The sequence below is a fragment of the Pezoporus flaviventris genome, unplaced genomic scaffold, assembly GCF_033815535.1.
Source record: "Pezoporus flaviventris isolate CSIRO_AGI_PZ_B2104156 unplaced genomic scaffold, CSIRO_AGI_Pfla_v1 ptg000064l, whole genome shotgun sequence".
NCBI lineage: Eukaryota > Metazoa > Chordata > Aves > Psittaciformes > Psittacidae > Pezoporus > Pezoporus flaviventris.
The window spans coordinates 2,872,381-2,886,175 of NW_026892612.1; the positions used below are offsets into that span (position 1 = coordinate 2,872,381).

The 13,795-nt window shown below is 39.6% G+C and overlaps 1 protein-coding gene across 2 annotated transcripts in view; it reads left to right on the forward strand.

Moving 5' to 3' along the window:
* PCSK5 (proprotein convertase subtilisin/kexin type 5) overlaps nucleotides 1–13,795 on the forward strand; it is a 259,399-nt gene that overhangs the window by 175,877 nt on the left and 69,727 nt on the right. For both annotated transcript variants that reach the window (XM_061470825.1, XM_061470826.1), the window contains exons 14-17: nucleotides 5,216–5,359; nucleotides 6,906–7,008; nucleotides 7,562–7,755; nucleotides 9,181–9,265. In XM_061470825.1, the coding sequence (XP_061326809.1) occupies nucleotides 5,216–5,359; nucleotides 6,906–7,008; nucleotides 7,562–7,755; nucleotides 9,181–9,265 (526 nt within the window). The remainder of the gene's footprint in view (nucleotides 1–5,215; nucleotides 5,360–6,905; nucleotides 7,009–7,561; nucleotides 7,756–9,180; nucleotides 9,266–13,795) is intronic.

Here is a 13,795-nt window from a genome sequence, read left to right on the forward strand (position 1 = left end):
ATTTTGAAATAGATACATTATACACAGACAAGAATACCATTGTTTATGCATGAATACTAAATACCCTTCTTTAAAGGCTCCTTCAGAGCCCCACATCAAAATAGGTGGAAACCCTTCAATACAAATAATCAAAGGTGAAATATCACTTTATCAAATGCTCTAGATTAAACATGTTAGAGAGACTAATACTGTGGATGTACAGGAAATCATTTATCACTAAATCAAAATTAACACTCTGATTGGACAGTGTATCAAAATGCAATAATATTACATTGTATAGTTGATCACTGCTTTCTAATAGATAAAAAATGTAAGAATTCTGCTATGAAATATATTTGGGATTACAATGGTATTAGCAATAGAATTAGTTTATAATTCAGTGAAATAAAAGATACATTTAATTTCAGGCAGCTAAGTAAACTCACAAAGCAGTACGAGTTTTCTAATTTATTTGCTAAAAGTCAATTCTGAATTTTAAGACATAGATGTTAACTTAATAAAAGTATGTCTTTGTGAACTTTGCAATAGGTGATTTTTAAACTTGTTCCTGAATTAGTAGGTTAATGGAAGTCGTAAAAACAATTGAAATCAGCCTCATCAAGTGCAAGTGCTTTTATTTTTCTACTACATGAAGTACACATAAACATTGACTAAAATGTAAACTTCAGTGCTTTGAGCTTAAGATAAGAAAGGCTAGTGTAACAGGGCATGTGCATGTAGTTGGCTATTTTAAAAGAATGTTAATTGTTTCAGTTCTACTCTGTCCAGGAATGGCCCATTAATGTTTCTGCCACCAGATACTGCAATGGAGTACTTCATCTTCCTCTTGGTTGAAATCTGGTTTGTTAAATTATTTGGATTGGAATAACGGCTGTGTGCAGTTTACGTGTTCAAAGTAACTGTGCCTTTCTGGGAGGCCAGCTGGTTCAGTCTCTCCTGCAGCTTACAAATTCACTAGGACTATTTCCATCATGACTTAGAGCAAGCAAGGGCACAGAAGGAATTCTAATGTATGACCACAGAGTTGTCCAGGTCCCTCACTATCCCTTACTAATTATGACAAACTAGAACCACTGATTTTATGCTGCTTAGATAAATTTTTGTCTAAAAAAATCTAACACACAGACAAGTTTCACTCCACTGCTGTTGAAGTTGACAGAATTGAATGAGAGTTTTACTTCTTTATTTCTGCTCTTCATTAGCTGAATTATGCTGGTTTTAATGCAGCAGATGGCCACATAGCCAGTCTCTCTGCCTGTCTCATATTGTCTTATTGCCTGTCTCAGTTGCCTGCATAACCTGAATTTTTTAGAGTGCTAAACCAGCTGTCATAAGCCAGAATTTTTAAAACCTGTTATGTAACATGAGGCCAACAAGTCCCCACTGAAGACTGAGATAATCAGTGTGATTTTCAAAATTGCTGAGCAGTGAACAACTCTTTATTAAAGTCTGTGGTAACTCTGGGGTGGCCAGTGCTATTTAAAAGTAAATATACTCAAGTGTTTAACTTGAAGAACAGCATCTTGAAAATCTTGATTATCATCCTGTAGAGCTCTGGAAGAAAAAAACATCATAGCTGGTGCTTCAGTTTTCAAGTAATTTTATCTTCAGTGATCACTTCTCACCATGGTTTTGCAGTGGTGAAAGGTTCTTAGCTAAGTGATGTTAATTGCACCAGTAAATGCAGAGCAAAATTCACAGTACATTAAAAAGCAGTATTCATTAAAAGTACTTGGAAAAGCAGCCGTAGACTATGAGCAGAACTGTTCAGGGATTTGGGGACGTTTGGTGTTTGTGGGTTTGTTTTAATTTGATAGAAGGAAGGTATTAAACAAGTAATTTAATTTTAATCAGATTACTGAAAAGATAAAAATCAATTCTTTTCAACCGCATCTTGCAGTTGTTATTCCTGATACAGCCAGGAATGTCTCTGGGTGTTCTCAAGTACAATTTAGGGTAGCTCTTCTGCCTTTGTGTGAACTGGAACCCAGTTCCCTAGCACACTCCCTGTATTAAAGCCTACAAGTGAGGTAGCATGGAGCCATTTTGCAGACTTCATCAGGGCTATTCTCCAAACAACTTTTACAGTCCTTTTATGTCACTAGGACAGTGTAAAAGTGGCCAACTACATTTCCAGCTTTACACTTTAAAGCCTGTTCCTTCACACTCCTGTTTTACATATATAGTTGTAAAGGTCTTGCTGGCTTACTTATTTTAATACATTATATGTACTCTTCTCACTGCTAGAGTTGCTAATCTCAAGGAACAGATTGCTTTTGCTCTTGTGAGGAGTAAGTCCTAAAGACTTAGCTGTAGAAGAAAGGGGGCAGTAAAGCCAGAGGATGTGGAGAAGGTAGACTTGTCCAGCCAAGGCTTGTGGAGGAAGCCGGTACACTAAAGTAATTGTACTGAAGGATTTACTCTTTACTTTCTTTCAACTGCAATGAAACACTGCTTGAGGCTGGTTTTGCATGCATTTGGATTTCACAAGATGCAGTGTGGTTGTGATTGTATTTGGTTGTAGTGTGGTTGTATTTGGATCCTGGATCACTGTATACGGTCTAGTAATAAGTGCCCAAAATTTCTAGAGCCCTGTGATGGACACTGTCCAATAACACTTCTGTTCAGAAAGATTTGAAAGTGCCTACCATTTATTAGTGGCAGATAAACTCTGCTGTTTGCATATGTTGGGGTTAGTCACCTCGCTGAGTTAACAAAAGGTGCTTAAACATAATTTATAGTGCCTCACTAGTTTATCACCATAGCCTGCAGTTTATCAGTGATATTACCATCATGCCTGTTTCTTTTTTCTATTGAGTGCATGTGTTTGTTTAGCTATTGAAAGGTCTTATAATTAGGGGCTGCAGTTTTCCTGTAATCAAATTGAGAACAAAGAGCCAACATGTCATCATATCCCTACATTGGCAAGGTAATGCCACATCTGTTACCTGTAAAAAAATTCAGGGTCCAGTTCATAAAAGTAGTGCATGTGATTTCTGCACTTAATTCTGTAGTTTATGGAGGTAGACATGTGCTTGCTGTGAAACACTGTGATACACTCTTTCTCCTATACATACAATATCAGACCTCTGTTACATACTAAATACAAGCAGAGTAAAGAATTATTCTAGCCAAGATAAATGATGGAATCAGCCAGAAATGGGGAAAGATTTTGGCTCAAATGTGCACACTTTATTCATTATACAAGTGTAAGTATATATACTTAGTTATTGAAATATTTTCACTGTGCAAATTAAACCTGCCTTGAGGCAGACTTCATTTATTTGCTGGCAAGTTACATGAATTTTTCCCCTTTATTGACTGAACCATTCTTAAAAGGCAGCTGATCTTCTGAAAGAACCTGCAGTATTTCCCTATTTTGCTGCCCTTTTGCACCAGTTCTTCCTGCAATAATGTTAGTACAAGCCCTTCCGAGAGTATGAAGCCTGGACAAAATATGCTGTGCCTGAGGAGCATCTTTATGTGTGGTTATTTTCAGTGGGTCCTTGTAAATACCTTTTTTCTTCTAGTGTGCAGCATTTTTACCAATGTTCTGGAAGAAGTCTAAAATCAAGCCTTAGTTTAGTGATCTTCGGAGCTTAATAGTGACAAGGATGAAAAGATCTGAATGACTTAGCAAAACACTTGTTTTTTTGATTGCATACACTATATCATGGTCTGTATGCTGTAGAAGGGCGTTAAAACACAAGAAGGATAGAAACTGTATGTGGAGAAGCAGCACTTCAAAAAGGCTGTAGAGATGACTGTGTATCTGGTTAAAAATGAACTCCCTGTGTGACTTAATTTCCTAAAAACAAAAGTGCCCTGAAGGACCCAGCTGAATCGCTCTAAAGAACATTGAGAGGTAGCTTGATCACCACATGTCTATACAGGAAGAAAATATGTGATTTGGGCATTTTTAACCTAGTGGTGACTAAAGAGGCTGTGCACTAGAGGCAGGAAAAGATAAATTGAAAATACAGTGCATGCAGGTTTACAGCCAAGGTAATCAGCCACTAGTTTGGCAGTAGACATAGTAGGCTCTTCATCAGTTAATTTTTTAAATCAAGATTGAATGTCTCTTTAAAAACAGTAATGGTTTGATGTAGCTGTGAAAAGTTGAAAGCTGCTGTGTGAAACAACTGTCTTGTGACATAGCCTCTTGCCTCTAGTTTTTTCTCAACAACTGAGAATAGAGCAGAGGAGGTTTCAAGTGAAATGTAGAAATTTCTGTCCCAGAAAGATTAAATTGGTTTGGCATGAGACAGAGACAAAACAGAGATTCCTGTCTTTAAGCCCAGGGCTTAAAGGAGTTGGGCTATCATCTGTCAGGTAGTAGTTTTGCTTGTTGTTGCTTACTGCTTGAAGGATGAATGTAAAAGCAGAGACAATGTATTGCCTTGGTCATGTCAATGGATGATACCAAATGACATTGGGAAAAATACAAGAAATCACTTGTAAAGGTCAGAGTAGTTTGCTTGCACAGGTTGAAAAGGTCCAAGCAAACAGTATGGAAGCTCAAATTATTGAGTATCATTAAAATGAAAAAAAAAAGAGGAAGATTTACGTTCACCAGGTAGTATAGACAGAAAGGTAGGAACTGGAAATTCACACTTTGTAGGAGGCAGCATGAACTGATGGCTTGATACATATTTAACTTTTCATTCTTCCCACAAAAAAGCTTGCCAAAAAGTCAAATAATGCTCCATGTAGGCAACCATTTTTTTATTTCTTCACTCAAGTAGCGCAAGGATAAAATATTAGTGATGAACACAGAAAATGCAGTGATATGTCTGCCAAAATAAGTAAGAAATTGCGCTGGTTTGGGAGGGGACACTCATGTACTTCCATGGAGATTTTAAATGTAGCTGTTTCGTGTTCATTGGTTGAAAACCATATACATTTTCCAAATAACTGTATGGCCAAAGAGTGTGTTGTTTATTGTTTGTATTGAATTCAACCTGTGGTGCAAACTTTTTACTAGACCTACAACAAGCTGGAGCACAATGAAGAGATCATGTAAAAATCTGATTGAAGAAAGTGTGCTTTCTCAGTTTATAGTGAAGCAGTAATTACACTATCCATATTAAACTGAAGATGCTTCCTTGAAAAGTGTTTTCCATACATGCTCAAAAATTCATGTTAACAAGGGATATGGTCTGTAATACACAGAAAATCTAAATGGTTTCTAAAAATAGATTTTAAATACTTCTAGGCAAATTGAAAGAGTGGTCCTTGGTACTGTACGGAACATCAATCCAGCCTTACTCACCAAGAAATGATTTTCCAAAAGTGGAAAGAGTGCGCTCTAGTCCAGTTGAAGACCCTACAGAAGATTATGGAACAGATGACTATTCAGGTGTGTACATTCTATTACTCTGATTGTGCCTTCGCAGAATATGTAGTGGGTTGAAGGAGTGCCCTGAGACTCTGCATACATAAAATATTAGCGAACTGGATTCTTAATTTAAGGTCAGAACTATTTGTTTCATAATTTAAAGTTAGATATTGTCATTTTATCCATATGACTTTATAAGCATAGAGTTACATATTTTTTAAGCTACATTTAATATAGTATGAAGAATGCACTGCTTTTCATATAAGCATATAAAAATATACATTCATATACATATATACAATATATTCATATATACAATATATTCATATACACATTATAGTCATATATACAAATGTGTATATTAAGAACATTATCTTCTACATCTGTATTGTTTCTTACTTATCCCTACAGAATTTTTTCAACCTTACCATTAGTCTTTAATAGAACTAGATTTTTGGCACTGCAAAGTATGTCAAGTTGGTAGTTTCCTATATGTATTCCAACATGAGGAGCATCATGTAGATGGTTAGGGCTGATGAATCTGAAGTATTGCTTTGGTAAGCAAACAGCAGTACAAAGTTCAGTTTAGAAGTTTCTGTTATTACAGTCTCCTGCACAGTATGTCAGACCCACAGTTCCGATTTAGATTAAGAACTGCTGAACTCTTTGTTGTGGTCGGTGATGAAACACTACTTTCTCTGCTGCAAAGGTCACTAAGTTCTTAAGTTTCTGTATGAAGCAAACTCACTTTATTTCAAGTTTACCTGATGTTAGGATAAATTTCAAGGTGGCTGTCAAACTCAAGACATTTCATTCATGAGAGAGCGGTGATCCTGAATGTTACAACTTCACCCATGGGTTTTGTTCATCTACGTAAAGGCAGGAGTTGATGGTTTTCTCCTTGCACAGCAGAAAGGACCTATTTGAAAACTGTGAACATAGAATCATAGAATATCTTGAGTTGAAAGGGATATATGGGTTATCAAGTCTAACATGAGATGGAAGACTTGCTAATCAACAAGTAATAGGTAAGGTTTTGCAGCATGTAGCAGCTCAGAGGAAATCACATCTACGCCTTTGTACCTGGTTCAATTGGGTTGCAGTAGCCAACTGAACCAGTTGTTATCCAGCTGGTAACCAGAGTGGTAGCCACTGATCATGTTGTTCATCATTTATGTTGACCTGCTTGTTTTAAGCGATTTTGCAAATAATTCCTCATTATGAAACAGAAGCCCTTACACATTTCTGAATAAAATTCAGAATGATTTGTCACTTATTAGGAAAGCATCTGTTTGGATCCAGAAATAGATTCTGTGATAGATTCTATGGAGAATGCCACACTTGCTAGAAATCATAAATCCCTGTTAGTAAATACTGAGACCAGGATTTGCAAGGTCTTTTCGTACTAAAATTCTCTTTTTGGTGCAGCCAAATTTCTGTTTGGAATTCACATCAAATAGGGAAACAAAGTGGTTGCAATATACATTAAAATAATATGTTTTAAGGGTGCTAAGTACTAAATGAAAAGTTTTAATCCCTTCTCCCCCTGTGTCTGGTTTTGTTACAGGTCCCTGCAATGCAGAATGCAGTAAAGTAGGATGTGATGGTCCAGGACCAGATCATTGTACTGACTGTCTGCACTACTACTACAAATCTAAGAACAACACGCGGTAAGACCAGGAGAAAAATATCTTTGCTTCATAGGTTTCTTAATATATAGCTTAAGTTCCTTTCCTCTCTATTTGCTGCAGTCATGGATAATTCATTTGCCAATGAATTTGACAAATTTTCTTAGGATTTGAAAACAAAACCCAGTTAATCAGAAATTAAAGTACAGCCTTTGAACGCCCTTCTCTGATTATTTCCCCATGTCTAGATTATTTTTTCATGAAACTGTATATGCATATATATATATAAAACTGTGATAACTACTACAGCTTCTGTGATTGAGTTTGAACAAGATAGGAAGAAATGTAGACGGTTAAAAATTATATTGTATGACTGTCTGACAAAGCATTTGCCAGTGAGATAGCATATTTAGTAGGGAAATAGATGGAAGAGGCAGCTTGATGCAATACTTTGGAGGGTTACATCTTAGTGAACACGTGATCGTTAGAAAAACAGTAATGCTGAGAAATATTTCTGCTTGGCAGTCATGGTCCAGGAATGTAGTGGCAGGTTATTTCATTAATGACTCTGCCTTCTCTTCCCCGCTGTCTGCAGGATCTGTGTTTCCACCTGCCCACCTGGTCACTACAATGCAGACAAGAAACGCTGTAAAAAGTGCTCACCCAACTGTGAAACCTGTGTTGGAGGCCATAGTGACCAATGCATGACCTGTAAATCCGGCTACTACCTGAATGAAGTAACCAATAGCTGTATTACCAACTGCCCTGATGGGTTTTACCTGGATAAGAGTTAGTATTTCTTGTTGTTTCTTTACTGTGGCTACAGAATTTGGTCTGGAGACGTTGCTGGAATACTTACAAGCAGGAAAAGTGTATGGTGATTCATCTATCTCTTATTCTATTCCTCTTATTAAATTGTTGCCAGGTGTGATCAAGAATCTGCTCAAATATCTTTCTTTATTTTAAAAGACGGTAGCAGAAGGAGGGCAGTTCAAGAGCAAGTCAGCTGCAGGACAGAGCAGGTTGTCACTACTCCAGAAAGCAACAGGCAGCATGCACATTCTGAACATGAGGCATTCTCTATTTCTCCAAATTCAAATGACATGGTGTCAGATAGAAGAGAAAGCTGCAGAATCGACAATGGGCACTGATCTGGAATTCTAATTAAAATAGGCGCCTTAGATGCAAAATGTTGTTGCAGTTAATGTTTTTGACAGACCTACATACCTGCAGTGATGTGATGACCCAAGAGCATTAATCCTCTGCTATGTGAGACACCTGCCTTCAGTTTCCTCCTGTGATTGCCAAGTAGACTGCCTGTGTTTAATTTTCAGCTTTGGCTAGCAAAAGTATTTAGACATATATTCAAACATGTGCTTAAAACTGCAATGACTTTGGCCACATTGGTAGAAGATAAATATATGCTCAGGAGCTTTTTCATCTAGGTACCTTAACCTTTTGCTTTCTGCATCATGAAGCTTTGTGTTCATTTTCGAGAATTAGTAAAAACAGGTACTAATTTAATTCTTCCATTTTTCACTGCATGAAAACTACAGTAAAGAGAATTCCTTTACACCCAGTTAAGAGGGACAGATGAAAATTTAGGATTAAATGGAAACATCAGATTTTTCTTCTCAGAAAGGTACATGGCACTGCATCTCAAAAGAGAGCAGGTCCAAAGAGAGAGAGAGAGACATCTTTTAAAATAGGGAGCTCTTGACATGAAAAGGCAGGTGTTAAGTAATTTATATGTTGACTGTGTTAAGATCAGACCTGTTCATGCAGGTGTGTCTTTCAGCTCCAAATCAGGAAGACAGGACATGCTGCTTGAATGGGAAGTGTAAAAGGGAAATTGCAGGATGGTCTTTGGAACACAGGCAGTCATTTCTGCATATCACTGCTATATGAAAAGATGATTTAAGTCCATATTATAAATAGTTAATGTAAATCTTTTAACGTTTATAAAGATTTTTAATGACCTCGAAGCATCTTTCTCAGGGTACAACTATAACTTCAAATGTTTAGAAATAGATTAAACCATTTGATGTTTGATGGGAAAAGCTAATGATAGGCAGAATTTAGCTACTCTAGTCTAGCTTGCTGTTTCCCTTCCTAATGTCAAGCTAGAAAGTAGTAAGTTGTGTAATAATATATCCATATAGTTTTATTCAACTGACCAAGGTCTTCTGGGCTGTTATCTTTTTCTCTTTGTAGATAAGATTGTTTGCCGAAAATGTAGTGAAAACTGTAAGACATGTGTTGAATACCAAATCTGCACAGAATGCAAACATGGCCTAAGGTAAGGAGATGATGGATGTCGCTAAACACCATACCTGAAGAGGTCTACAAGGTTGTGAATACACAATGAAGAACATCAGATAGCTATTTAACCTTGAATGGCCCTCATTTCATGTGTTTCATCACTGTTTAGTTTGCAATATAGTATTTTCTTCTACTACTGCCTGCCAGCTTGGCTAACAACAGGTTTTTAGAGGGTCTTTCATTTTAGGTAAAATAAAAAGCACAGTCATGTGGCAAGCTGGCTTCTTCACCTTTTTGACCTACAGTCAAGCATTATTTTAGCAGTAAAGCTGATAAACCATATTGATCTTTCTGATTCATTCCTGTGATGGTTTAAAAGTATTTTCTTATCTATATTGTATTTCTTCAGACATCCAGTCATTCACTTATCTCAAGTACCTCAGACTCAATTCTATTACAGTTTAGTGTGCACATATTTTAAACAGCAGTGGGTATTTTTTCTTCATAGGAGGAATTAATCATTCTTGAAACTGATAGGTAAAACCTACAAAGCAGCAGTACACATTTCAAGCTCCTTTATGAATGAAGGACCTTTTGATCCAAGCAGCAAAGGCCAGAAATCTTGTAAAATTCATGAGGGAATGAATGCTGGCTTTATGCCACAAAAAATATGAAGTCAGTATTCAGTATCTGTAGGGGGCTGTAGTTCTTCTTGCAGAATATGAGCGTTGTGCAAATGTTTTAACGTGGGCTTTTACCTTCCATCAAAGTGGATTTTCATTCTTAGTAAGAGCTGAATGTTGTTTGCCTCTAGGACATCGATAGCTGAATTCCTTTACATTTTGTAAAGGAATTCTCATTTCTGTGTATTTATGTTGCATCTAGATTTTCCAAGCGCCTGCACAAGTTTTGTTATGAATATCTATTTTTTTTAAAAGTGACCTGTTGAAAATAAAATATGATCTAATCAGAAGGAAAGCATGGATCAGATCAGAACATTGGTCTGTTCATACTTCTGTATGTACTCTACTTCTGAGAGTATCTGCTTCCCTTTTAAAATGTTAATTGATTTGTAGTTCATGTTAAGATTTTGGAGAATTTTAATACACTCAGCATGACCTTCTGTGTAACTGAAAAATCAAATTAGTAAATTAGCTGTCTAGAAGTTCCTAGAATGAGCAAATATGCCAGGAGACCAAAGATGACATAGTTAGGGACCTTATAGGACACAGTCGCTATAGAAAAGTTATACCCACATTTTCTTCATCTCCTGGAAACTGACTTTCCCTGTCCGTTAACAGAAACAGCAGCTTGTAGCACCAGTGAAGAAAGCAGACAAGTCTATTCACTCTGAGGAGAAATCAGGACGTTAAAAAAAAAAAAAACCAAACCACAAAAAACAAATTAACCCAATCTTAATGTTTTCTTGGGCAATATTAGCAAACTGAGATTGATTTTTAGTAACCTTTTGGAAAAACACCATCTGTGTGGGTGTGCCAGGTAAGTGCCTTGCAGAACAAGGCTCCCTAGTCGTTTGAAATTTGCTGCATTTTCTTGACAGAATTATCAGTGATCACAGTCCTGTGCAGGTTTTGGAAGAGCTGGATTCCAGTTCTGGTTCTGTTGCTGGTCCATTAAACAAAAATGGGCAAATTATTAGTTCTTCCATGTATAAAAACATGATAATGCTACCTGCCTTGTAAAGCACTCCATAGACAGATAGGAAAAGCCTCACGCTCGCAGGCCCTTGTTCTCATGGGTGACTTCAACCACCCTGACATCTGTTGGAAGAACGGTACGGCCCGGCACAAGCAATCCAGGAGGTTCCTCAATTGTGTGGAAGACAACTTCCTTCTGCAAGTAATAGAGGAGCAGAAAAGGAGAGGTGCCATGCTTGACCTCATGCTCACCAACAGGGAAGGGCTCGTTGGAAATGTGATGCTCCAGGGCAGCCTTGGTTGCAGCGATCATGAGATTCTCGAATTTGAGATCCTCAGGACAGTGAGAAGAGTGTGCAGCAAGCTCACTGCCCTGGACTTCAAAAGAGCAGACTTTGGCCTCTTCAGGAACCAGCTTGGTAAGGTTCCATGGGGTACAGCCCTAGAGGGCAGAGGGGCCAAAGACTGTTGGTTGATAATTAAGGATCACCTGCTACAAGCTCAGGAGTGTTGCATCCCAACTAGAACGAAGTGCAGCAGGAGGGCCAGGGGACCTCCTTGGATGGGTAAGGAGCTCCTGAGGAAAATTCAAATGAAAAAAGAGGCTTATAATACGTGGAAGCAAGGACAGGTGGCATGGGAAGAGTACAGGGATGTTGTTCGGGAAGCTAGGGACCAGGTTAGGAAAGCTAAGGCCCAGTTAGAATTAAACTTAGCTAGAGGTATTAAAGATAACAGGAAGGGATTCTACAGGTACATAGCAAATAAAAAACAGACAAGGGAGAACGTAGGCCCCCTCAGGAAGCTCTCGAGAGAACTGGCTACCCTGGATTTGGAGAAGGCTGAGGTTCTGAATGACTTCTTTGCCTCAGTCTTCACTGCCAAAGGCTCTGACCACACCACCCAAGTCTTGGAAGGCAGATGCAGGGAATGTGAGAAAGAAGACCTTGCGCCCACTGTAGGAGAGGAACTGGTTCGAGATCATATGTCCTGGGTTCAGCAGTAGCAGTCATTTTTCTCCTCCTTGGTAGCTGGTGTAGTGCAGTGTTTTGACTTTCAGCTCGGGAACAGAGCTGATAGTGATGTTTACCCTGACCAAGGACTCTGTGAGGCTCATGCTCTGCCAGGGAGGAGGGGAAGCCAGGAGGAAGCAGAGACAGGACACCTGACCCAAACTGACCAAAGAGGCATTCCATACCACAGCACGTCATGCCCAGGAGGTAACTGGGAGTTAGCCGGAAGGGCTGGGAGACTGCAGGGTTGGAGGAGGTATCGGTCGGAGCTTGGTCAGGCTTGGGGGCCGAGTTATCGGTCAGCTGGTGCTGAGGTGTTGTATTCTCTTCCCTTGTTATTTCCTTTATCATTATTATCATTGGTGGTAGCAGTAGTGATTTGTGTTATACCTTAGTTACTAAACTGTTCTTATCTCAACCCGTGGGAGTTGCATTCTTTTCGATTCTCCTCTCCGTCCCTCCGAGAGCAGGGGGAGGGCAAGAAAGGGGGGGGAAGTGAGCGAACGAATTACCTGACTGGGTTTAAACCACGACACCATCTTAAAAATCTGAACGTGCACAAGTCCATGGGTCCTGATGAGATCCATCTGTGGGTCCTGAAGGAGCTGGCAAATGAAGTTGTGAAGCCACTGGCCATCATATTTGAGAAATCATGGCAGTCAGGTGAAGTTCCCGATGACTGGTAAAAGGGAAATATAACCCCCATTTTCAAGAAGGGGAAAACGGATGACCTGGAGAATTACAGACCAGTCAGTCTCACCTCTGTGCCTGGCAAAATCTTGGAGCAGATTCTCCTGGAAGGCGTACTAAGTAAGGCACATGAAAACCAACAAGGTGGTTGGTGACAGCCAGCATGGCTTCACTAAGGGGAAATCCTGCCTGACCAATTTGGTGGCCTTCTATGATGGGGCTACAGAACTGATGGACAGGGGTAGAGCAGTTGATGTCATCTACCTGGACTTGTGCAAAGTGTTCAAGGCTGTCCCACACGACATCCTTGTCTCTAAATTGGAGAGACATCAATTTGATGGATGGACCACTCGGTGGATAAAGAACTGGCTGGCTGGTGGCATGCAAAGTCTGCCTGTAGACCAGTAACAAGTGGTGTCCCTCAGGGATCGGTGTTGGGACCGGTCTTGTTCAACATCTTTGTCGCTGACATGGACAGTGGGATTGAGTGCGCCCTCAGCAAGTTTGCCATTGACACTAAGCTGTGTGGTTCGGTTGATACGCTGGAGGGAAGGAATGCCATCCAGGGGGACCTTGACACACTTGGGAGGTGGGCTGATGCCAACCTCATGAAGTTTAACCATGCCAAGTCCAAGGTCCTACACCTGGGTTGGAGCAATCCCAGGCACAGCTACAGGTTGGGCAGAGAAGAGATTCAGAGCAGCCCTGCACAGAAGGACTTGGGGGTGTTGGTTGATGAGAAACTGAACATGAGCCGGCTTCAGTGTGTCTTGCAGCCCAGAAAGCCAACCATATCCTGGGCTGCATCAAAAGGAACGTGACCAGCAGGTCGAAGGAGGTGATCCTGCCCCTCTACTCTGCTCTTGTGGAGACCTCAGCTGGAGTATTGTGTGCAGTTCTGGTGTCCTCAACACAAAAAGGACGTGGAACTGTTGGAACAAGTCCAGAGAAGGGCCACAACGATGATCAGGGGACTGGAGCACCTCCCCTATGAAGACAGGCTGAGGAAGTTGGGGCTGTTTAGCCTGGAGAAGAGAAGGCTGCATGGAGACCTCATAGCAGCCTTCCAGTATGTGAAGGGGGCCTATAGGGATGCTGAAGAGGAACTCTTCATTAGGGACTGTAGTGACAGGACAAGGGGTAACGGGTGAAAACTTAAACAGGGGAAGTTTAGCTTGGATATAAGAAGGAAATTCTTTCCTGTTA